Source organism: Agelaius tricolor, unplaced genomic scaffold, assembly GCF_023055355.1.
Source record: "Agelaius tricolor isolate 1412-34295 unplaced genomic scaffold, bAgeTri1.0.p SCAF_19, whole genome shotgun sequence".
Taxonomy (NCBI): Eukaryota; Metazoa; Chordata; class Aves; order Passeriformes; family Icteridae; genus Agelaius; species Agelaius tricolor.
Genome location: NW_027269279.1, coordinates 12,159,312 through 12,185,389, shown reverse-complemented (window position 1 = coordinate 12,185,389; position 26,078 = coordinate 12,159,312). Strand labels below are relative to the sequence as shown.

The window sequence follows — 26,078 nt, the reverse complement described above, 5'->3', positions numbered from 1 at the left end:
CATTTCCATGGATAGTGGGAAAACCAGTTTTACCTTGCATTAATGTCTTTGCTAAAAACACGGACTGTGAACCAAAGTGGTTCTAAATGCAGGCAAAGAGAAATTATAAATGTTCCTAAAAACTGCGAGCTAAAATACAGTGCTGTATATGAGCTTTCAGTTTGATAAATACTTACTTATGAGGTCATAAATACTTGAGGTACAAAAGGTTAATGTAGTGTGAAAGGCTGTAAAACACAGCCAGCAACCTGCTAGATCATAATGATGCATTAGCACCTTTCAGTATGAATGCTGCTGGTTATAAAAATCTTCAGCTTGGATTTATTCTCTAATACAAGAATGTAAAGCCAAAGTATCTTCCCTGTGTACTTTTACTTATCTTCTCGTATTTATTTCTCTTTATAAAAAAAAAAAAAAAAGAAAAGAGGCTCTCATCTGTTCATAAATGCTCACTGACTGAAACTGATAAAAACCCATTTTTGACTAATATAATTTCTCCAAAGCATGTCAGGTGTTGTCTGGGTGCTCAAAGAAAGTAATAAAATCAAGTAATACTCGGTGATTTTTTTTTTCTCTTCTCTGTATTAATAAGTTTCCGTGAGATAAAGTAAGCAATATAATGCATAAAGGAAACAAAAGTGATATAAATTTTGGAAAGCAGTAATGCAAGTTACCTTTGAGAGGAAAGAAATTCAGTACTAAAATCACAAACTGAGCTTTTACTCAGTGGTGAAATTGGCTTTATCATAGTAAATATAGTATTTCTCAGTCTCAGAAATCCTCTGCAGTTTATAATTGTCTCCAATGTGCTGATGCAGCTAATATTTCTCATTTAATATCTACCTCTGTGGAGTGTTAATTTTCGTGCTTTGGTGCTCATTGCTTTTTACTAAAGCAAATTACTTCCTCTTACTGTTATATCAGAGCTTATGACAGATTAGGATAATTTTACTGTCATTAATCTTTGGAGTCCGTTCCACTCTTTTCAATGAAGTGCCATGTTTTGGCCAGGCTAAACTGACACACTTAATAAAATCTGGAATCAAATATAAAAAAAAATTGCAGGCTGTTGATACCTGCTTTCATCCTTCTCTACTCTCTGGTTACAAGAGAAGTATTTTATTTTTCAATTTTTTTCTCTTCTAAAAGTAAATCTGAATTTGGAAGTTATTGAGTAGTTTTGGGGGACTAGACAAGAAAAATGCTGAAGTGAAAATATCTGATTTAGACACTTTTTTATTATTATTTTGAGGTGTTGAAAATCTACACATTCTGTTCTTATTAAGATACAGTTTAAATTGATAGTTTTTGAATTGTGCAAATCTATCTTCAGGAATCTCTGTAGATGATTATTTTTAGATTATTTTTAGTTGAAGACCTTATTTAAATTTGCAAGGAACACTGCGAGCTCTTGCTGTGCTGACAGAATTAGCACAAAAAACCTGTGAGAGACCACACAGTGAAGCATCTTGTAAAAGCCCTCATAATTCCTCTGAAAAGAATGTATTTCTTCACAAATGCTGAGATGGTTTGCTTTATTTTGGAGCAATTGGTCGAGCTAGAAATCCAAATGACAAAGCCCTGGTAGGCCAATATAGCAGATACATGACTTGCCTTGTCAAATGCTGCTTTGTAGTACAAAATACAGGATTTTGATGGTAACAGAGAAAAATTTATATATATATATATATATATATAAATAATGTATGTAATGTATATAATGTATATATATAACATATACATTATTTATCTCTATATAGGTAATATTATATATTACCAATTTATAATTGCATATTAGGTTATGAGCCTTTCTGTGCCATTCATTTGGGCAGGAATTTGTTTATTTTATTTATTAGGGTTTATTTTCCTGTAGCAGCCTCAGTGCCTGGAAGCAGCCCCACTGCTCAGTCCTTCTGATGGACCAGAGCCTCTTCCCCCTTTCTTTCTTCCTTTTTTTGAATTAAATGTCCTCCTCATGCTACAGTAGTCGTGGATATTGTTAATAGAATTGTGTGGTAGAACTTAATTAACCTTTTCTTCTTGCTTTTTATTTAAAGGAAATTTGAGAGAGCTCAGTGGCGTGGTTCCTAATTTAATGCATCCTCCCAGTGTCTATTAGAGGCTCTTCACTTGGGTGAGTCAGGGGAGACAGAGCTGCCCATCCTTGGCTCACAATTCATTTTCCCTCAGTTGAAATGTTCACCTGACATTCTAATCAGGGCAGAGTAAAAGTGCTGAGTTATATGTGTTAATAAATATATATTCTTCATGAATTTAGATAATCTCATAACTGCAGCCATTAAAACATAGTGGATGGTTATGCAAATAACCAAAGGAATTTCAAATTGCACTGACCGTTTTCAGTCTCACTCCTTGAACTGATTTTCTTTCATTTTGTAAATAATAATTAAAGCTGCTTGTGGTAGTTTTTCTCTAGCTATTGAGTGGTCAGCAGATGAATAATTCTTTACTGAGATGGGAGTGGACAGTGAAAGCTATAATTTACAATTTCAGTTTTAAATCCACTTCCAGAAGTGCAGCAAAGTGCATTTTTTACATTATTTCCTTTAGAAGCAGAGGAAGGGAAAGGTGTTACAAAAGTAGATGATGTAAATGGAAATGCAATTCAGGCCATATTTCTGTAAGCTACTCTTTTATCTTTCCCTGAATGAAGTCTGTTTAAGTGTCCTCAGTTCATTATATTTCTAAATGAGTTTTACTTCAAATGGCTGTTAATTATTGCCGTAACTTCCTCTCATATTAGTGTCTGAGTCCTGCTCACACAGAGATTGTTAACTCATCCAGAATAAGGTCTGGTTTTATGGATTTAAAAAAACCAAACCCTGTGATTTCCTCACATTCTTGGAGCCCAGTTTATGAAGTGTAAGCTTGCTTCTCAAACTGATTGACCAAACTCTTTATTTCCTGAAAAAGCAGTAAAGGCAGTCAGTGTACAAAGCAGAATGAAAGTTCCACACCTAGAAAAGAGCAAAACAGAACCATGAAAGGGTTTCTTGTGATATATGTTAGATTACCAAATATTTTCTGAAACAGCATTGCAGCTAAACATAACTGCATGTCCCAAAATCACTGAAGAAACTGAAAATCTGTTTGGCTGACCTCTTATACAAGTTAGGGAGACAAGCTTAGGTTGAGAAGCAGTTTCTTAAAAATAACTGAAACATATTTTCTTCTTTTTTTTCCCCTTTTCCAGTTTAAGTCCACTAACCTACAGAGATGGTTGACTGGGATTGGGGGCTTAATTTTGCAGTAGAAGTTTGAAATATGATTAAAAAAAGTAAATTATTCATGGAGCTTGATGAAAGACTGGCTTTGGGGTATGGGACACTGGCATTATTGTCACAGAGGTTGGTGGCTGATAAGCTAAGTCTGTGATAGGCATCTGGCAAAATTCTCTTTTTAGTTTTCCCTTATGTTGCCTTTTCATTTCAATTGGCTGGAAATAATAGATCACACTTTTGTTATAGTTCAAGGAATCAGGTGATCATTACAACTTTCAGTTCCTAATATGGGAAACAAACCCTGTGCAGAGAGAGACTTGAGTTATGTTGTGCAGGTGGAAAGGATCCTGGAATGCAGAAAGGAGTAAAAATCCTAGGAACTAACAGATGGTGTCCAAAAAATAAATGTATTTATTTACTTACATGGTTATACTATTGTACAGAATACTCAATTTATATGTCAAGAGAATTTACAAGAGGAATGTAGGAATCTTCACTATCCCAGTGAGCTTTAAATGTAAAATAGGGTAACAGAGTAAATCAGTGCACAGTGAGCAGAGTGGTGGTGCTGGAGTGCCTTCCTGTAATATTAATCCTTCCTCCCTGAAGAGTGCCTTGTTTATTTGGGTTGTGGCCATCACACGATGGAGACCAGTGATGGGAAGAGGTGACCTACAGTTGCCATTTGCTGATATAATAATATTGCTTTATTGTGGGATAATTTGCTTTATGTAATGTTTATTCTGCTGCAGTGCCATGCTAAGGTGTGGAGGTTTCCATTTCTCTGTGTTCTCTTTGGAGCAGGTCACAGAAAACAAGGATCTCTGTGGGTGGGGGGTGTTTTGTGCACCACAGAAAGTGGAAATTTTTGCCCATCCAAATGAACATTTTCCCCAGTCCCTTTTTCAGTGTTCTTCCTTTGCATGTCGTTTTTTCATCATATTCTGGCATCAGCCTTGGTGAATGCTCCTTGTCAGGGTCTGCTGCTCCTTCCTGCTCTGCCCATCTCCACTGGGCTCCCCATCCCAGCTCTGCCTGCCATGGGACCCTCTGAACAGGGTCCCTGACCCTCTGAACAGGATCCCTGACCCTCTGAATGGGTCCCTGACCCTCTGAACAGGGTCCCTGACCCTCTGAACAGGGTCCCTGACCCACTGAACAGCATCCTCACCCACTGAATGGGTCCCTGACCCTCTGAACAGGGTCCCTGACCCTCTGAACAGGGTCCCTGACCCTCTGAACAGGATCCCTGACCCTCTGAACAGGATCCCTGACCCTCTGAACAGGATCCCTGACCCTCTGAACAGGATCCCTGACCCTCTGAACAGGTCCCTGACCCTCTGAATGGGTCCCTGACCCTCTGAACAGGGTCCCTGACCCACTGAACAGCATCCTCACCCACTGAATGGGTCCCTGACCCTCTGAACAGGGTCCCTGGCCCTCTGAACAGCATCCTGACCCCCTGAACAGGGTCCCTGACCCCCTGAACAGGGTCCCTGACCCTCTGAATGGGTCCCTGACCCCCTGAATGGGTCCCTGACCCTCTGATTGCTGTCCTTGCTCTTGCTCTGTCACTGCTCCCCAGGGGTGCACAAGGCTGGGCATTGTCACTGGAACCTGGCTTCAATCTGCTGACAAAGCAAGTGGGATCAGCTGGAGCAGGTTCTTCAGGACTGTGCCCAGATGGGTGTTGAATTCCTCCAGGGAGGGAGCTCCACAAGCTCTCTGGGCAATCTCTTCTAATGTTAGAGCACTCACAGGAAGAGTTTTCCCCAGCTCCCCCACAGAATGTGCTGTGCTGCAGCTTTTGCTCATTGTCTTTTCTCCCTCTCTGGGCACCACTGGCCAGAGTGTAGCTCCTTCATCCCTCCTCCCTCCCATCAGGCATTTATCCCTTCTCTTTTGCAGGCTGAACAGTCCTGGCTCTCTCATTCTCTCCTTGTTTGCCAGATGCTCCAATCCCTCCCATATTGTTGACTCCTATTCCACTTGGACTCATTTCCTGCAGCCCTGCTCTGGCTGTTCCTGTCCAGGTGCAGGACTTTGCTGAACTTGATGAGGTTCCTCATGCCTGTTTCTCCAGCCTGCCAGGGTCCCTCTGCATGGCAGCACAACCCTCTGGGGTATCAGTCACCCCACCCTGCCTGCTTTCATCTCCCAACAGCATCCATTGGCCAAGTCCCTTCCTGAGAAACCAAAGGGAGATCAATCTGTGCCCCTGGAGTGAGCGTGGCTGTGCCATCCTGTGCTGGTTCCTGAAGGGAACTGCAGACAGAAAAACTGCCTGACAATGGTAGGGCTTCTCTGTGCAGATGTTAGATGGAAATAGAAATATCTTGGCTCAGAAATGTCTGTTGCTGTGCTGGAGGATGGATAAGGGAAGAGGTCTGTTGGCAGGTTTGCTGTGAGAAAGAGGGAAGGATGGGAATTAGATTTAAACTCACAGTGCCAATCATTCTGATTCCAGGTTTGCTGTTAGAGAATGTCTCCTCTTCCCCCTTTCCTGAGAACTTTTTCCAGGAAAGGAAAGTTGATTTCAGGGGAATCCAAGTCCTGTTTCCAGTAGTTCTAAAGATGCTTCCTTAAACTTGAGTATCAGTATTCAAAGCAATTCTGCAGTGGGAGCTGCATTGGGCATTCATAGGATCAAGCAGAATTCATCACAACGTCAGCATTCACAGCTGGATTTGAAATGATGGTTTAAACCCTTTAAAAGTTCTTTGAAACATCCACTATTCCTTAGATTTGTGTCTTCTTTCAAGTGGGAGAAGAGAAGGACAAATGGATGTTTCCTAAAACTTTAAATTGTCTTTCACATTATTGAAGGAGAAGTGTTGGGTGAGCCTGAAGAGAAGGATGAAAAAGAATGATTTACATCAAGCATCATTTTCCTTGATGTGGACTTGTCTGTGTCTGGTTGTGCCACTGGGAAACTTCAGGAATGCTGCTTTTGGAGAGGAGCAGGTACAGTCCTGCTTTTCCATTCAAAAGGTCTCAGCTCTTTGGAAATGCTGCTTGCATTTGGCTGCAGCCTGCTGGGATATGAAACCACCAAACACACCCAATAAGAGAAAATAAATTCAGCTGTTTTTTTCATGAAATGGGTAATCTAAGTTTGACAATTTACTATCCTGCCCGGAGCTGAACTGCTGCTTGTTAAGTTGGGGTGAGTACCTCAGTACAAAAAGAGCAATGTGATTTAGAACATGTCTTTTTGTGACATGGAGAACCCTCAAACTCCTCTGTATTTCAGAGGCTTCAACAGCTGACTCCTTGGGCAAAGATATGCAAGTGAGCAAATGGAATGTCCCAGTAGGGATCCAGCACGAGGTGAGGGGTCAAACAGAGAAAAACCTTTTATCACACTGCCACATTTTCTCTCTTTCCCTGAGCTGGAGCTGGAGCAATCAGCCGTTGCCTCTCAGCGTGAAACTCTGCTCTCACAAGTTGGCTCAGCAGTTGGTTGTGTCAACACAGCTCTCACAAAAAGGGACTTTACATGCATGACATCAATCCAGTTCAGAGGGGAATTCCAGAAACTGGTGTGCATTGATTCAAGCTGAGGGTAAACAACTCATAGCCAAACCTGCAAATGTTCCATCTAAAGACACTTTCCTTTTTATTTTTTATTTTATTTTTCAAGAAAGTCATATCCTCTGAAACGGTGTAGCACAGTATTAATTAGTGCCTTTTTTATTTGGACAAATATTGTCAGATGTCACAGCATTGTACAGGTCAGTTGCAGATGTTGAAAGTTATTTTTTTCCAGATAGACCCTGCTGCCAGAACAAAAGTTTAGTATCTTTATTGCAGCACTGCAGCCTTTTATAATGTAGACTTATGAAGGATAACACTTGAAAGAATTTTTAAGCTAATTAGAACATTTAAAAAATGAATCTCATTCTATATTAGAGCAGCAATGCTTGAGCATGAATGAATGGCCACAGGTAAAAGTACAGTTGCCTTACTGTGTACTGATTTATGGTTTTTTCTGAGTAATTTCTTCATAAATCAAGGTAACAAATGAGCTGGACAGGAGAACTTGGGGAGAATCAGTGGATTTCCAGAAACCAAGCATGCCAAGTTTTGCATCAGTCAGAAAGTCTTATCCTCAAGGACACTGTCCTGATTTATTGCCTATCAAATTGTGACTTGAAGTGTTTCAAGGCCTATCATAACCATTAGGAATATTTACCTGTAAGCTTTACAAAACCTTTCAACATTTCTTCATCTGTTTTACCCCTCTTCCCTTAAAGTTTGTTATTTAGATGGCAAATTTCTATTTCTGTGTATTTAGAACATACCACAGCTATTCTCTATTGATGCTTTCAGGCGCTTTCCAAGTCTTATTTTATATAATTTTTTATATCTTATTTCCTGTAATGCAATTTTTGTGGAGTGGTGAGTGGAAGGAGCCTGAGCCCCGAGGTGTCAGGAGGGGCAGGTGTGTTCTTGAGGCTTTGGGTGCTCATGAAACCACCCCATGAGTGCTGTGGGTCCTTTCAGACACACAGGGGGAAAGGAGCTCCAGAGGGGGAGAAATGAGAGGTGAATCTGCAGAGTAAAAGTGCTGAGCAATTTGTGGGGAAAATCTCATGAGCATGGCACTATTTAGTGCTGAGAATCCTGGTGGCTGGTAATACTTTGTGAACCAGCTTGTGCAGTGTGAAGCTACAGCTCCTACTCAAATGATGAAAACCTCTCTAATCAAGATTTCTATATTTACTGTCATGGGGTTTTTAGTATGTTTTCAGTGGTTGCCTGTCTGGATTTTACATTAGGCTTCCAAGCATTGAAACAAGGTTATTTTTAAACACTTTCTTCCTGCAAGACTTAGATCAGAAAGAAAACAGACTTCTGACTAACAGATGAAAGAGGAATAACAAAATCAATTGACTATTTCTTTATGTCTCTTTATCACTACTCAAGATTTTTTATTTGGATTAAATTAATGCTTTTGTCCTTTGACAGTATAATATTTCCTAATCTGTCTGCTATTTTTTAAAAGAATAAATCCAAGGAGTTTATTTTAGTGTTATCTTGTGACAATATCACAATAATTGAGTTTTATTATACGTAGTGTGATCTTCTAAAGATCTTCATAGTGTGTATGCATTTCCTTCTTGGCTAATGGAGCCAGGATGCAGCTAATTAGGAAAGGTTTTGTTAATTGCTCTTGTGATGTTGTGGATGGGATCAGTAGGTGGTCAGAAATATTTATTGAATCGATGCAAGCAATAAATAATTCATTGAGGCAACCTTTTATCATTCCTTCTCCCATTTCACATTACTGACATGCTGGCATCAGCTGCATGTCCTTAACTGAACTTGCCAACTGCTTGGTTACACACAACTCTATTAAAACATTTTCCAAATATTCTTTTAGAAGTAATATCTGCTCTTTATGCCAGAAAATTTGGCCCAAGTTTTGAGAGGTGTTCTCAAGTCAAAAAATGTATGGCTCTTGGTGATTCTCCTCCAGACATGATTGATCTGCTATTCCCTGAGACCCTGCTGAATATTTTAGAAGAAAAATGATGAACCAGCAAAGGCAATGTAAAGCACTATATAGGAGCTATATTGCATATTGTTAAGGAAGATTAATTGGGGAAATAATTAATGTAGCCAAGTTATTAATTACTCTTTGGTTGTCCTGCAGTACCAGAGGCTTAAGAAACCTATCTTATTGCTCCTATCTGTCCCCAGAATTAATGATCTCTTATTTAGGCTGCTAGCTCTCCATGCATAAGCTATCACAATAATAGCAGTGCTTTCTTGTAGCCTGTGGTATCAGCATCCAGAATGCATCCATCTAGAAATGAGAGAAATAATCACTACTGCTTGTAAGTCTTCAGCCCTGAACAATACCCAGCCTGCTGAAACCCCAGAGCATGTTCAATAGTGGAACGTCAGAAACTGCTGAAGCAAAGCACAAAATTATTCAGGTTCTTTTTCATTTGTCAGTAAATTGGATTAAGGGATTCTAGCAGGGTGTGCTTGTGTGTGGCAGTATATCTAAAACAAATGCCCCAGTCAGAGCCAGCCACCTTACGCTGTCTTCCTGGCAGTAAATTGTGTTCATCTGACTGCTCAAGGGGCTGTGAGAGGCAGTGCTGCAGAAGGGAGGTGGTTGGGTGTTCTCCCTCCCCAGAGGGGCACTGACACCCTGCCTGTGTCTCTCACAGCCCAAATGTGTGTGTGTGTGTCACACCTCACCTCCCAAAGATGGGTTTATTAATGAGAATAATGGGCACAACTGAACATCAGACACACCCTTGACATTAGGGAAATGTGTGTGTGTGGCACACCTCACCTCACCTCCCAAAAATGGGTTTATTAATGACAATAATGGGCACAACTGAACATCAGACACACCCTTGCCATTAGGGAAATGGGAGGGAGAATGGCTCTTGGGCATTAATGGGCTGGGCAGGGCCCAGGGTGAGTGTGGTGCTGTTCACAGGGGGCCCAGGATGAGGGAAGAGATGAGAATGTTGACTCCATGTTTCAGAAGGCTGATTTATTATTTTATGATATATATTATATTAAAACTATACTCAAAGAATGGAAGCAAGGATTTTATCACAAGGCTGGCTAAGAATAGAAAAGGGATGATAACAAAGGCTTGTGACTGACCGAGACAGTCCGGACAGCTGGGCTGTGATTGGCCATTAATTAGAAACAACCACATGAGCCCAATCCCAGATGCACCTGTTGCATTCCACAGCAGCAGATAACCATTGGTTACATTTTGTTCCTGAGGCCTCTCAGCTTCTCAGGAGGAAAACTCCTAAGGAAAGGATTTTCCATAAAAGATGTCTGCGACAGGTGGGAGCTCAGCACTTTGGAGAGGGGACAGCCCAGCCTTCAGGACAGGCCTTGGCTCCTCTGCCTGCTTCTTTCAGACCTGTCCCAGTGACTGCTTTGCTCAGTTTGCATCTGGTGCTTTGGGTAATAAAATGTTTTTGTGAAGAATATGCAACCATTATACCTTTTGTAATCTGGGCAATACAGTGAAGTTGGTGGTAATGCTGAAATTACTTTGTCAAGTGGGTATAACATTGGGGTGAAACTGTGACCCAGCTGAAATAAAGGGGAATTTTACCATTAAAAATAGGATGGAGGTCAGGGCTTGCCCTGCAGGGTTTCATTTGCATAGTCTCTGAAACCAAGCATGAGACACTCAGCTACACCAGAAATTTAGCAACATAATCGTGCAAGGGCTGGCATTGAAGTGACCTTAAGGATCATCTAGTTCCAAATTATCAAATGCAGGCATGATTACGTTATTACATTTCTTAATTCCTTTGTGCACAGCAGCAAGTCCCACATCTGTGTGCTTTTTGCATTAGATCAGAACAAGGAACAGTGCACATTCTCTTCAGGAAAGGATTCTTAAGGGGTTAAATGGATGTGGCATGAGCTGCATGCTTTGCAGTATGAGGTACTGGAAATATTTTTATCTTTAGAGCTAATTTGAAGAATTAGTCTCAACTTTTAATATCCTGAAAGCTATGAGACCTTGCTATTGATCTTATTCATGAGAAAAGGATAGCAGAGATGCAGTACACAAGAGAAGTCACTGATACTTCTGGTATTGTTTATCCCCATTGTGAAATACCACAATTATAGAATTTTTTTCTGTGTACATCTTTGTGTGAATTTAAGCCCAAACAGATGGATTTACGTATATAACTCTGTTTTTTTCTGTGGTGGTATGCTTCTGGGAAGCACATTGCAGAGCTGGGACTTTTCAGAATATAAATTTACCAAAACAAGTATGATTAATTAATCAGTCAATCTACTTAAGAAAACAGGAAAGCTGCAAGCCCATCACTTTGTCAGCTCTCTGTTAGTGGTGTATCTGGGAAACAGCATTTTCAGAAAGTCCCAAACTCGCTTTTAAATTATTCTCTTTGCTCACTTTTTAATGGAAAGGTAACTTTCCAGAATCTAGATCCTTTTAAAATGGAAAATGTGCAATATTATCTGAGGGAAGTACGAAGATGATTTACTATGCATGATTTTTTCAGTTTGTACACATTGGGCATGGTTATATTTTTGCTCAGGACGTGTATATATATATTTTCTGCTGAACTTTTCTCGATTGCTTTTTTTATCGGGTTTACAAATCAAATCAAACAGGTATATTGCAGAGCTCTGATATTATTTTCTGTGCTTATAGCACAATGTATTGAATTATGCTTGCTCATGTACTGCTGCTGCTATTCTCTCCAGATTGAGAGAGAATGACTGTGGGGGCTGTAAATTCACTTGGCTTCCAGCACCACCGGTTAAATCAAGAGCCCTGTTCAGGCTGGAGAAGAGACAGAGCAAGTGTTCATTACACAAATCAATTTGGTCAAAAGTACAGCACAGTGGGTACCCAGCCATTGCTCACATAATATTGTCAACTTAATCAAATAATGCCTAGAAGACATTCACAAGCTCTTTTTCTCTGAGAAATAACTTGATTGGTGCAGCAGGAAAAAAAACAGGTGCTGTTTTGAGCATTCATTAAAAAATTCAGTGGGTGCTTTCTTTTTTGCTAAATTGAAAATTCTGAAGAGCTGTACCCTATGCTGGCATGTATACATGAGATACTCAGCACCTAATTTACCATTGATCATATTTACAAAAATAACCTGTTCCTTTTTTTTTTTCCTGTTGCTTTTCTCCCTGTAAATATTTTAGAGGTTATTCCTGCTAGAATTAGGCTGTTCCTCCTCTAGACTTGTATGGGTTTAAAAGATGTGCAACAGATTTGTGTTTGTTTGCAGATTATAGCAGGATGATCCAGACTTGGTAAAGCTTTCTCATGTTCCAATAGTCCTTATTTTCACTTTGTCCAGAAAGATAAAAGGTTTAGATCCATTCCAGGCATTGCTGCAGTCTGTGTTCCATTCAGCCTTTAAAAGCTGAGATTGGGAACAGCATTCCTGTAGGGGTGTGCAAACAATTTTCTGCATTTCATTGTGTTGGGAAGAGGCTTTGAGGGTGAAAGATTTTGTGCACACCATGGTGGTTTTGTAGGAAATGAAAGATAGAAGACGATGAAAAAGAATGGAGGGAAAGTGGAACACTTAAAATTCCAGTGTAAGGGACATTGCAGGGCTGGCTGTCTGCAGTGATGGATGGAAAGGGACACAGAAAATTGCTATTAGCCAGGAAGGAGAATGGAATGGGGTTTTTCTAGCCAGGCAATGTGCACAAGGCCCTCTCTGATTTCAGGTTCACTGACCATTGTTTTATTGTGTGTGGGGCCTTTACCAGCAGTGCTGGGGTGGGAGTGAGACTCCAGTGCCCAGTCAGGATCAGTATTAGGGGCTGCATGAAGCTTTTAGAATGTATTTTTGAGTGAAAATTGCTGCAAATTTGGATTAAAATGGCCTTAAAGGAAGAGGTGTGTGTGGGGGGGGGGGGGGGGTGTGTGTAATATTTTTTTCCCAAACAAAAAATTGTCAAATTTATTTTATCCAAACAAATATTTGGTTTAGTGGTTTTCTTCACTTGTATGATTTTTGTTTCCTAAATTCTCAGGACAAAGCTAGGAAGGGAAACCAGAAAAATTACTTTAACCATTTTACTTTAAAACTAGCTTAACAATTTTACTGTGAAGTCTTGAAGAACTTGAGTAAAGTCTTTTAAATAATAGAAGCTTTCTGTTTCTGGAACTGAGTTAAGGAAACAAAAAAAAAAGTGTTTTGCTAAAGGTAAAGAATTTCTTGTGAAAACAATAGATATTAACTCTCCTGATGATGAATTTGGTTTAAAAGGATACCAAATGTCTATACTAAAATTATCTTATATGTAAAAAAGAAATCTTTTTTGGAAATGCCCTCTTTGATATGCCTTTGCTTACCTGTAAGAATGTTTCAATTCTAATTTATTTTAACACTTAAGCCTTCAGCAGCTCCCTGAAGTAAAGGGAGCTCACCTCAGTTTATTTTGCTGTGAGTGAGGATTTGATCTTCTATTCCTGCATTCTGTTTTTATAACTTTCATTATAAGTCTTAAGACTATAATATATTAAGAATCTTTAATATTTTATAATTGCAAATATGTGGTGGAATAGGGGCCAGAAAGCAGCCTGATTGCATCCAGGACTGCAGGGATGGAGGAAGGGTAATGCCACATCCTCACATCGATTAATTTTTAAGGGAATATCAAATAGCACTGTTCAGGTCCTCCAGCAGTGAAGGTATTCTCCTGAAATGTGTTCTCTATGTGTGAGGTAAATTACATTCTGCTTCCATGAGTCCACAGAGCTCTGGAAGTTGCCTGACTGGGATTTTCCAGGATCCAGCCTGTCCTCTGCCCCTGTGTGGGTGTTTGAGCTCCTTGGTGTTGATTTTTGCATCTTCTCATTCCAGTTCCAATTCGCGGTTATCCTGTCCAGATCTCCAGGCACAGCTGTGGATTTCTGGATGATCATGTGCTTTGGAAAGTGCCTGTTGCATTGCTAAGCCTTTTCATATGTTCTGAATGCTTTAGCCCTGTTAGTTTTGCCCCAGGGATCTTGAGGGTCGTGGACAGTAATGAATCAGTGATGACAGGGACTCGCTCAAGTTTCTGTTTTTCAGCCCTCGCTGCCCAGACTCTGAGACGTTCTGTGCTGAGAGTGCAGATTTGAGGCTTCTTAGAATAAAAATGATTTTAACAAGTGGCAAAACCAACCAAAGGCCTGGAAAATACCAGCACCTGGATTTATCCTCTTCACCCATAATCTGTAGCTCCATTTTTACACCACCCTCAGAAACCTCACTGGATTTTGTTGACCATAAGCTGTTCAGCTGCTAAGTAGGGCAGTTGCTACCAGTGTTTTTGGGATGTTTGTGGTGCACAGCTCAGCTCTTCTACTCCTCATTTCTATGAATAAAATGAACAGAGATTACTCTTTTCCATTTGCATTTATACAGGACACTGATTATATAATTTCTTCCTTGGGCACCCTCTGTTCCTGAAGCTTAACAGCACCTTCAGAATTCTTTAGTTCTCTTCAGAATAATCTAATTGACCTCAAATTCTTCAGGAGTGTTTTATTTCAGGAGTTTCCAGTCTGTCATCCCCCACCTGCTCTCACATACCAAATTTCTTTCCTATTTCTCTCCTTTTATGCCTGAAGGTAGAAAATAATCCCTGTGGTGTCTCTGGGTGAAACATCTACCTCAAAATCTAAAGTTTGAATTTTTGAGTTGATTTTAGTTAACAATAGATTAGCATGGAACATTTTTGTCTCTTGACAGCTATATACCATATTTTCTATGTAAATCACTAAATATTCATAAAGATAAATTATTTACTTTGTGGGCCTGTGAGTTCAGGGAGTAGCACATGAAGAGATGTGGTGGCACTGACTCAGTTTTAGGCTTATACTTGAACTGATCCCATGACTTGTTTGGATCACTTGTAAATCTTTCTTCAGTGCACAAAAAAGTTTGTATTTGTGTGAGTCTCATCATGTCCTGTGAAATATCAGAGATGCTCCTGATGGAATGATGCTGCTGCAGAAATGAGCACCTTTGTTTATAAAGTGTTCTTAGCACATAAGTGTAGACAATTTAGATGTTAGTACTTTTGATTTGAGAACATTTGTATTACTTAGGGAGGATATTGTTGAATTTCACTTGCTAGAATTCAATTTCTGTGTAGTTATTGCTGATGTAAATGATGTGTTCTGTTTGAGTTCTTTTGTTTCCTCTTCAACAGGCTTGTTGGTACTAAAACTGTGTGGTAAGGTTTATTTTATTTAACCATTTTTATGTTGCTTAAACTGTTGTCTCCTAAAAGAAATACTAGAAATACTAGCAGGAAATGGGCAATTCTCCTTTTGTTCTTTAAATGAGAAAACTCACGAAGACAAACTGAATGTAACATTAGCAGACAAGAGAAAGATGAATAATTATAAAAACAGCGGGGAAAAAGGAAAGAGCAAAGAGAGTGATGGCTGTCACATCATCCTTGTAGTTTTTCATTGAACCATTTTCTTTCCCCTTCTATTCTTCCCAACCCTTCTGCCCATGCAAAGGAGTGACTGTGCTGTTTTGAAATACCCATACAGAGCCTTGGCTAATGACTGTGTGCTGTACAAGCAGTAATTAATTAGGGACTGTAGGATATAATTAAAGAACAGAGATGAGTAATTTCTATAACATACTGATGGGCCAGCACTGGATAATTTTACTTTTTGGATGAGGGGCATTTTATGTTTTCTTTCCTCATCTCACTGCAGATTTGTGATTTCTTTGTTAAATCATAGCACATGGCCACGTCCTTCTGTTTTAAAGCAGAATTTTAAATCCGGGGAATGGTGTCCCTGTAAGAAGCACCATGACATAGCCTCATTTTGGTGAGGAAGAAAGTCTGCACAACTTTGTTTCTGGGTCTCACACTTGTGTCAGGCAGCCTTCACCACTGATTAAACTTCTGTTCCCTCTCACAACTCAAGGCCTTTTCCATAATGGGCACCATTTATCTGGACAGAATGACCCTCCAGTGCCCATCAGCACTGCTTATGAAATGGCAAAGAGGATGAGATGTGTTCCCTGCCTGCTGTGGAGAATCCCAGTGGCCTCTGAATAAAAGCACTAATCTCATTTGAAAGGGTCTGCCTTGCTCTGCCAGCAGGCAGCATTTGGACTGCAGGTTCTGTTCCTCACCTTGGCAAACACAGAAGGGGTTAAAGGAGTTTCTACAATCTTAGAGGGAGATGTATTCATTCATTATTTAAGAATAGCTAAGCAAATCTACAAATAATAATTTACTCATTCTCCATTTTATTCCAAATACATATTATCACTGGAAATGTATGCTGTTGAGACAGAAATGGATTTGATTTTCATGTATTTAAACTTCAGGTGTTCCTGACTACTTTAGAGCAGATTTAACTGATTTTAGTTTTGTTGATTGGTTTTTTTTTTTTTTTTTTTTGAGAATTTAAGCTCACCCCCTTGTATTAACAATGCTTACAGTGTGCTTTATTTTGCTTTACCCTTTTAGCAGACAGATGATGCAGCACAGACCGATGGCCAGCAACAGACACAATCTTCTGAAAACACAGAAAACAAATCACAGCCCAAACGGCTCCACGTCTCAAATATACCATTCAGATTCCGGGATCCAGATCTTAGACAAATGTTTGGTGTAAGTGCTCATCATTTATTTCTGTTTTTTGGTTTTTTCTTTTTTTACATTTGTATTGCAATAGGTATGTTGTATTAGAGGCAGCTGGGAGGGCTGTATCTCTGATTGAGTCTGCTTAACCATTTTCAGGAAAGATTTCCCCTTTAATCTGTGTATAACCAAACATCTGATTTGCCAGTCACAACTGGGAAATGACACTGATTCTGCAGGATGTGATGCACTTGGGTGCTTTGTACTACATGCACAAAAAGCTATCTGAGGTGTTTTAAATGCATACATATTGCTGCTGTACACATCCAGATTTATCTGCCTGCTTTTATTGATTTTGGAGAGTGTGATGTTAAACACTCAGTGCCTGACCTCCTGAGTAAGGGAGGCACAGGCCGAATTTCAGCACAAAGTTCAGACCCGGGAATCCTCACCCATCTCCACAGGTTTTGTAGGTCTGCAAAAAAACCTTTGAAGGTTTTTGTTAGTGTTTTTCTGTTTGTGCTTCCCCCAGGCCACAGCTGCCTTCAAGCACATCCCCTGTGTTTCACACAGGCTCTGGACACAGCAGCAGCAATAGGATTATAAACACGAGAGCTCAGACTGGCTTTCTACTCCAAGAACTCTCAGCTTTAGTGTGAAATGCCCACTAAACCTCATCTAGAAATGTACTTGATCATCTCTTGGAACCCAAGTCAGGACTGCAGTATTTCTGTTACTCTCACTGTCTTTATTCTGCCTCACTAAACCCAATTCTCTCCTGCATTACAGCTGGTTATTTAGTGCAGCACCAAGTGCCTCGTGGCTCTGCACTTCTTTCCCTCTTTCATGTTCAGATTTTTAAGTTGTTCTAAAATGTGTTTGTATGTGAGTCAGAGGATGGTGTTTCTCAGTATTTATCCCTCTGAAGGAAGCAGTCCCTGGAAAAAGAATCCTGTTGTAGTACTGGGAAATGAGTGACTGTTCTGCTGGATCTGCCTTGGTACAAGTTGCCTCCCCTGAACACAGCTTCCAGCTCATCAGCAGAATAGCAGAAGGCATAATAATTAACCCTCCAGAGAAAAAGATGCTAATTTATTTAAACTAAACAAACCACTTAAAATAGGTTCTATTTGAAAAAAAAAACATTAAATGAAAGGATTTTTTGGTAGGTATTGTACTAATTTATAAATCAATAAACACATTTCTTTTTAATGTTTCTAAGTCTTAGGTCTCAAAAGACTGACAGTGGAGAATGGCTGGAGTTTCCAGCTGACTTCCAGAATGACTTGGTAACAGAAAAATTATAGCTTCTGAAATGATAGAAAAATGAGATTTCTGTATTTGAGCGTTGAAATATTTCATATGAAATATGGCAGGTCTGCATTATGTCCATGTTAAGCACACAGTAGATGATATTTTTACATGGACACGAATGTAACAGAGGAGAATTGTTTAAATATCAAGTCTGTGTCTGAATCAAGGCTGAAGTGGAAGTTAAAACATTGATTAAATGGTGAATGCAAGAACATGAAATAAGGCTAAGTGTACCAAGTGATGGTTGACTTTTCATGGTCAATTGAAACTCTTTAATAAGCTAGAGAAGGGATACTGTCCTTTCTGGCCTGTAATTGTTTATTAGATCTGAAAAGACTGGAGTACTGATTTCTGCAGTTCCTGGGACTCTTGTTGGATTTTTCTCCATTTACCCCTCTCCAATTTCTGCCTTTTTGTTTAAGATATTGGGTCACTTACCAGTGCCAGCACTGATCCATACTGCATGTCAATGACTTAGGAAATGTCACAAATGACCCCCTGCTGCATTACATTGTCACCTCACAAGATGTGTCCTAACAGAAATTGCTGTAACATTTATTCCCTTCCTAAGGCAGATCCAACAGGACTTTTCCTCTGGGAAAAGCAGCTGGGTTCAGCTTTTTTCTGTGCAAACAAGGTCTAGGAACTTGAGTGCTGTTGGAGGTCAATAGGAATAACAGTCACTTCTAATATTATACTAAAAATACAATTTTGAGCAGAGGAAAAGATCCCCCCAAAGTGAGTATCCATTCTAGTTTTCCAAATTTTGCTCCAATAAAACAAACCTTCTTAGGGAATAATGGTTACCCATTTCAGCAAGGGTGGAAAGAAATCCTCAGTCCATGAAGCCAGCAACAAAACTCCCACCTGATTTAATCTTATTCCTGTAATGCAGAAGTGACCAAACTCCTTCACCTCTTCTGGAAAATGCTGAAATTTGTGACTTTTACTTCACTGTGCTCTCAGTTTAATGCTCTTTCCTCTCTGTCAGGGGCTTCACTGAGCTTCAAGTTCCTCTGTGCAATGAGCAGAATGATGCACACAATTTAGAAATAATATTGATCTGACTCCTTTTAGTGTTGTCTTTCTTTTTGTGTTCAAAATATTTGGGTTTATATTGTTTAACATTTGTAACGTTTTGCAGCATTTCCTGAAACAAACCTCTGTATTGTAAATGATAGAAGAGTTGAAGTTATCTAATTTTCATGTAACTTTTTCTGTTTCTTTGCAGCAATTTGGTAAAATCTTAGATGTTGAAATTATTTTTAATGAGAGAGGCTCAAAGGTAAGCAGTTTAATTCACCTGTGGAATTTTTTGTTTTGTTTAAAATATATGAGTAGAAGGAAACAGCTGCACTGCTGTGACAAAATAATGTCTGAAATTTTATGTTAGTGAAAACATCTTCTGAGCTGTCAGTCAGTTTTCTAAGCAGTATGAAAATCACTGGACTCATATCTTTTAAAGGGGGTAATTTTAACTATTCCAAACTGTCATCTGTTACATGGGAATGTTGATTTTTGCTGTCCTTATTCTTCAAGGGTAATTATTTCATTTATTTTATGAGTCCGTAGTTATTAAAGATATTCGTAGGCAGGTTTGTATTAGTACAGGTATTTTTTTTCCTTTATCAAAATGAAAAATGACAATGATACCTAATAACTATCCTCTTTAGTAATTAGCTAAGAAAATATGTGATTGTTTCAGATTAAGTGCAGATGTTTTCCTCTTTAGTTAAAGCCTTACACCAACCCTTTGAAAACAATCTATTTTAGCATTTATTTTATTAAAAGAGTTCTCATTGTATTGCAAGCTTTTAATATTTTTTTCCAAAAATTACTTTGCCTTAAATGCATACTTCAATTTATTCAGTATTTAAGAAATAAAGCAAGATAGAATGGCCAGGACTGCATCAGCTGGTGCAAAACTGTAGCCCAGTGTGTTCACCTGTGCTGTCAGCTGCATTATAGGGGTTTATGTCTGTCATATGCATATCTTTTTTTCCTTTTCTTGCCATGTCAGACACACTAAAAAGTTTATTCATGAATGTTTCAATCTTCCTGTAACTCATATATCATTTATTATTGGTGATGGAATGTTATCCCTGCTCTATAGCCTGTCATTAAAGAATCATATACATCAAAAATCTCTCTTAAATCAGATGTATTTTAATTCTGTTAATATTTATTTTCTGAAATTAAAGCCTTCACTTTTTTTTAAAACCTAAATGGAACAGCTGAAGTCTCCTTGTTTATTACTCAGACATTAATTAGTCCCCTTGCCTGCCAGCCCAAACTCAGTTGGAACATTCATCACTTTTTCAGTAAACAACTAAAATGGATGGAATTTGGTAGCTTAGAATCTCCTACTCTGGCCAAAATTTATTATTGTTAAATTATGGTTGTTCAACAATGTTTACAAAATGCATGGATTGTCCAGACCTGCTGCTGCTGCATAAATCCCAATAATTTCCAGAGCCATCCCCCACTGGCCACCTTTGCTGCTTGTGCTGAAGGGTGGAGCTGAGCACACCTGGGGGGAGTTCAAACTTTTGTTTAGCCACTAAATCTTCCCCAGGTGGGCATTTTAACCACCACACCTGAACAAGTGTAAGGTTTTGTTCGAGTTTTGGGGGATGGCATAAGGAGATGTTTCCAAATTGAGCTTTTTGTTTTGACGTTGGCTTTGCAGCACGAAAACATCCCAGTGCCTTGTGCTGAAGGCAAGATCCTGGATAGGGTGGGAGAAGGGAAAGCTTTTCCTGGCTGGGTTTGTAACATCCCTGCCTCAGTTCCACTCTTGGGTCAGACCTGTTCAAGGGTGCTCCTGCTCCCCCAGGCCTGCAGCCCAGCTGTGTCCAGGGAGCTGCTGGAGGTGCCTGAGGCAGGGCTGGGTGCATCCCACAGCTCAGGCTGCTGCCTCTCCCCCTGCTCTGAGATAGCTCAGCTACAGAGTATTGTCATATTTTCATATTTTCATTTGCCAAAGTATCTTTAGAGTCTCTCAATTAAGTGGAAGGTTAAGGAAAAAGAAATATTAGGAATGAGAGGGACATCTTTTTTCTGTTCTTTCTTTTTCTTTTTTTTTTTTTTTTTCTTTTTAATCTGATCATTTCGTGTCCATTCTGTAGGAATTAAGATGCACCAGATTAAAGTCCCATTCCTGGCAGTGCTTATCTATGTTTTCATAAAATCCCACTGAAACTGAAAGGACTACTAAGTGGTTTCAGACTGAGTACAGGTAACAAAGTTTGCAGGATCAGAATTCAAATTTGTTTCTAGCTGCAGTTTGGCATAAGAATTGCTAAAATTGTTTTTGTTTCTGTTTCTTTTTCTTTCTTTTTATTCTAATAGTTAATGTTTTAAACAATTGTTGCAAAAACAACAGAAGGAATCTCATTCTCATGCCATAATAGTTAAGAAAAATGGAATTGCATATTCAAAAAACATAATATTAGAACACCACTGTAAAGTATAACATCATTTTGCAGAAGGGAGTCCTTCCATAAAAGAAAACCCTAAATCAATCCAAGAGTCCAGATTTGTACTTAGTTGAATGTGTAATCATAATGAAGAAAGCTTTGCTAAAATATACAGCAGCACTGATGACTTTTGAATTTTTGACCATTTTCTATCAGTTATATATCAATGCTCTAGACAGCTCTATATATACCTTCAGAAATCTGTTTATGTGTGTATTTATTACTGTGTATCTAGTGTATATTACATTAACACCTATTTCTTCAAATAAGGAGAACTCCAAAGTGCCTCCCAAATTAAATCAGAACCTTCTCACATACTAACTTGGCTATTATTAAATCACTCGACAGATTTTAAAAATAAAAGGCATCTATTTGCATTACCAGTTAATAGAATGCAGCTGTTAACTCAGCTGCAAATTAAATTGATGCTAAAGTGTTTTTGTAGGTATTTGAATGTGTGATGGGTGAATCTGTGTTTTGTTCTTGAGTTTCTCTGTCAGCCAGGTAAAGTTAAAGATTTGCATAAATAGTAAGAGCTTAAGTTAAGTAGTGTTGATTATGGGAATAAGTACAACATAAGAAATTAAAAAATGACAATGAGTATTATTTTCAGAATCTTTGAAGTTCCTGTCTTATCTTGGCTTGTGGCTCCACTTTGTATGTTTTTCTAATTTTTTAGTATAATTAGGTTTTTATCTTTCTCTTGAGCTGTTTGAACAAAAGTTAACTGGTAGCACTGTGAGCTGATGAGAGTGACAGACGATTTTGACTAAACTCCCACCAAATGTTTGCAATTTCAAGAGGGGACAATTTCTCAGGCAAGATAATAGGAAAAAAACAAACAGAATTGGGGGAATTTCTGCTACTGAATGGAGTAACTCTGCTTAGATCCAGGGACCCAGTGATGATTTCTGCTGTGAAATTTTCTTAATGGTATCCTAAATTAGGAGGGTTTTTTACAGAGCTTGAACAAGATGGGACAAAGCATTTGTGGAAGAAATAAAAGTTGAAAGTTGAGGATGGGTTTAGGTATAAGAAGAGCCTGTACAGGGATCTAAGCCATGAAGATTAGAGCTGAGGAGGGGGATTTGCTTTCTCTCACCACTCCTGGTGCTTTGGGAAAAAGAGAGATTTCCCTGCTCAGTGCCTTGTGGCAAGTGAGGTCGTGGCCTTGTGCTAAAATTGTGGAGAATCTGTGTGGAATCAGGAGCTGTGAGAATGGCTTCAGCTCAGGCTTCAGGCTGGGTTTAAACAGGAAAAACGAGTAGCTGTGCTCAAGCTGCTTTAGAGAGACACTGCTGTACATAAATGGCCCTTTTTACATTATAAATAGGAATAAATAGCTCAGTTCTTTGAGTTACTTGAGCAGGTGAAAGAACCCAAATAACCCAGGGAATTATCCTGAGAGTTGACTAATTAGTTCTGCAGTCCATACCCATTCTTGTTCTCACTGCTTGGTGTCAGTTTTGCCTTAGTTTGATATTTGGTTTCCCCTTTGTGTAAATGAATGTAGAAATGTCTTCCCTTTCTTTTTATTATTATTTTCCCCTTTTTTTTTTTCTTTTAACCAATCACTTTGTGTAGTAGGAAGCACTGCAGAGAGTGTTCCTAGTGGGTGAACACTGGCAAAACTCAGCAAAGGCCGAAGAGTGGCTGATTGCTCAGGAGCAGAACAGAGTTCAGGCTAAAACAGAAATAAAAAATAAAAATAAATGCGGTTTTAGGACCACTTAAACTACGGAAGCACTGCCTGTGTGCAAAGCACCACAAGCAACTTCTAAATAGTGTGTGAAGGCTCAGCGATGTAGAGGAGGGTTTGTTTGGATAATTTTGGGAGGCATGCAAAGGCATTGTAGTGCTAATGCAAGAATTACTTCAAAGGGTTGGTGTATGTTTCTAAAATGTTCTTCACTGTCAGATTTTTCCAAAATATTTGCCATTTTAAGCAGTGTTTAATTTAATTCAGGGCATGAAAGGCATTTTAGTAGGATTTAAGTGTTTGTTTTAGTCTAGTATTATAAAAGAGGAGATTTGTTATAAGCAGAGTTTCAGATTTGTCCCACTAGCATGGGATTCTGGAGTTTTACCAATTGCATGTTCTATACGTGGAAAATAATATGCAGAACAAGTAAATGAAGCAGTTAAACTTATTCAAAACGTTTGCATTTTTCTTCTTTTATCAGAGTTTCTTTTTCTATTCACATCATGTGATTTTCTTTGATCTGTTAATACAAGAAAGTTTATACTTTGTTCTGAAAGTACTTTTGTTTTGTTGGTGGTTTTCTTTTTTTTTTTCCTTTTTTCCTTTATAAAAAAATAAGTAAAGGCTGTATAGTTTGACAAAAGTTTAAGTTACCCTAGTGTTGCATGGGAACAGTGTTTCTTATGATCACAACAGCATGACTAAGTAGGCAATGTTTAGAGTATATTGACATTCAGTGTTGAATTTTGTGCACATGTTTTTTATTTCGTTGAGATATCTGCATGTCATTAAAATGTGGTTCATTTTCTTTTCTCATTAGTTCATTTTTTTCTATGTGAAAACACTGTAATTTATTTTAATTTCATTTTCTTATTGTTAGATTTATTTTCCTCTGTAGTGACATGTAGAAAGGTATTTTTGGTATCATTCTTTGACTTTCTCAGAGGGTATTATCTAACTGATGACAGGGAAAAAAAAATTTGTTCACATTTGTTGCTTATTTATTGCACATCTCAATACAACTATAATTTTTCTAATTTGCATGTTACAGAAATGAAGCGAGGACAAGAAAAATATTAAATTAAAGAGAGAGAACATAAGCAAACAAGTGGTCATTGACTGAAATAATAATGTGCATGTTGTTTTCCCCCCTTCTCCCTCCTGCATGCAGGGATTTGGTTTCGTAACTTTCGAAAATAGTGCTGATGCGGACAGGGCGAGGGAGAAATTACACGGCACCGTGGTAGAGGGCCGTAAAATCGAGGTGCATGTTCAAAATATTTTCCTTTTCATCTTTTTTATAAATGTCTGCTTCACTCTCATTTGTTGTTTCAGATGCATCATTGGTGTCTTCTGTGTGCTCCCCTTTCCCCTTCCCATTGTTTATATATATATTTATATATAAAGAGAGAGAATCTGGCCTTACTTGGGTTTTTTATTATGATTTCTTTTGTAATTATTATTATTATTATTATCATTGTTGCTGAAAGGTGGATGACAGATTTGAAAACAAAATAAAAAGAAAGCTTTAATATTTTGAAGTTATTATTTTGGATGTTTTGTAAATCAATGGGTGCAGTAGATTCCAAAAAAACAGCCAACAAAAAAAAATTAGAAAAATTGAGAACAACAACAACAAAAAAAAAGTGTGACAGACAAAACAAAAAACAAACAAAAGGTTGTTTTTTTCTTTTTTTTTGTTTTCCTTTTTTTTTTTTTTCCTTTTTTTTTGGTTTTTTTTTTTCTTTTTGTTGCTGCAGGGTTGATGTGGGATCCACAGTGGCTTTCAAAAAATTCAGATTGGGAAAGAAGCATCCAAAAAGATGCACAAGAAAAAAAGCCAGACTAGAGAGCGAGCAATTGTCACATTTAATTTTCAGGAAGCTGGGTGGCCTGCGCCGTCCCCATCTCCAAAAACCTCCAGCCACGTTTGCCGTGCCACTGGATCCCCTTCAACACTGCCTCAGTCGTATTTGTTAGAATTTAAAAAAAAAAAAAGAAAAAAAAAAAAAAGAAAGAATTACCAATTGAAAATGCTGTCGTCTTTTGAGTAAGATGTTGCATATTTTGCCTTTTCATTTTCCCCCTCGACGGTAGCGCTTAGGGCCCTCACCAAACTCTCAGTAACCATGGTAACTGTATACATACCCATGCTGGCGATGGTGCTGAATGGTAAGTGGAGAAGTCCATCTGCCGTTTCACGTATTTAGCGCTGATATACCACGTGGATTTTTTTGACTTGTTGTATTAAGTTTTCTTGATGCTACATTTTTTTCTATATATTGGTACGCCTGTAATTGAGTGTACGTTTTAAGCAAGCCTGGGAGGCACTGATTGGATTGAGGATATGACTTCGTGCACATCTTACTCAGATTGTTAACTCCATATTGTGTTAAATAATGCACCCTCTTTTTATCCTTTTGTTAGCTGTGATTTTAAAGCTTGAATGATTTTGTTAATTCTTGCAATGAAAAAGGCTCTTGTTCCAAGTGTTGAATGCTAGATGTTGCTTTTCCAATGGTACTTCTCTTCTAAAGGGTTATGTTGCACACTGCTAAAATTCGTTTGTCCCTTTTTTGACATTTTCTTTGTTTCCTTGTACCTTGTCTCTTTCCTTTCTACTCCACTGCATGTTCCTTCATATAATCTTTTTCTTTTTCTTCTGTTTTGAGTATTTATTGTATCAGTGTTATCATGGAATACAAGCATGCTCTTAAGTCTTAAATTATGCAGTACCTTTTAATTTGCTTTTAATGTCTTTTTATTAAAGTTTAAATGATATGATGTTGCTTTATTGAAATGATTTGTAAGTTAAAATGGTTATGAAAGTAAATGTAATTATAAATAGTATGATTTTGTTATGCACCTGTTGCCTTCTATAAATTAAATTGCATTTTATTTTCACATGACTAATAGCAGTGATAATGCATGCCTTTAATAGTGACACGGGCCCTGCCTGTAACCCTTTCTAATCCCCTGTTCTATGTGCTTAGGTAAATAATGCCACAGCACGTGTAATGACAAATAAAAAGACCGTCAACCCTTACACGAACGGTAAGTGCATGAGCCCCTGCTCGGGGCGACTGTCCCTGCATGCCACCCCCCAGTCCTGCTCAGCAGGGCACTCACTGCTCCTGGGGGCTCCCACTCTGCACCTCCTGCCTCCCTGGGACACGATGGGGCTGGGCAGGAATGCCACCTCTGCAGGGCTTGGCTGATGCCCAGCCA

At 38.6% G+C, this 26,078-nt stretch overlaps 1 protein-coding gene across 43 annotated transcripts in view; it reads left to right on the top strand.

Moving 5' to 3' along the window:
- The window catches only part of RBFOX1 (RNA binding fox-1 homolog 1), a 1,203,461-nt gene that overhangs the window by 1,091,009 nt on the left and 86,374 nt on the right, over positions 1–26,078 (top strand). For all 43 annotated transcript variants that reach the window (XM_071444294.1, XM_071444285.1, XM_071444280.1 and 40 more), the window contains 4 exons: positions 16,242–16,385; positions 18,901–18,954; positions 24,022–24,114; positions 25,844–25,904. In XM_071444294.1, coding sequence (XP_071300395.1) covers positions 16,242–16,385; positions 18,901–18,954; positions 24,022–24,114; positions 25,844–25,904 — 352 coding nt within the window. The remainder of the gene's footprint in view (positions 1–16,241; positions 16,386–18,900; positions 18,955–24,021; positions 24,115–25,843; positions 25,905–26,078) is intronic.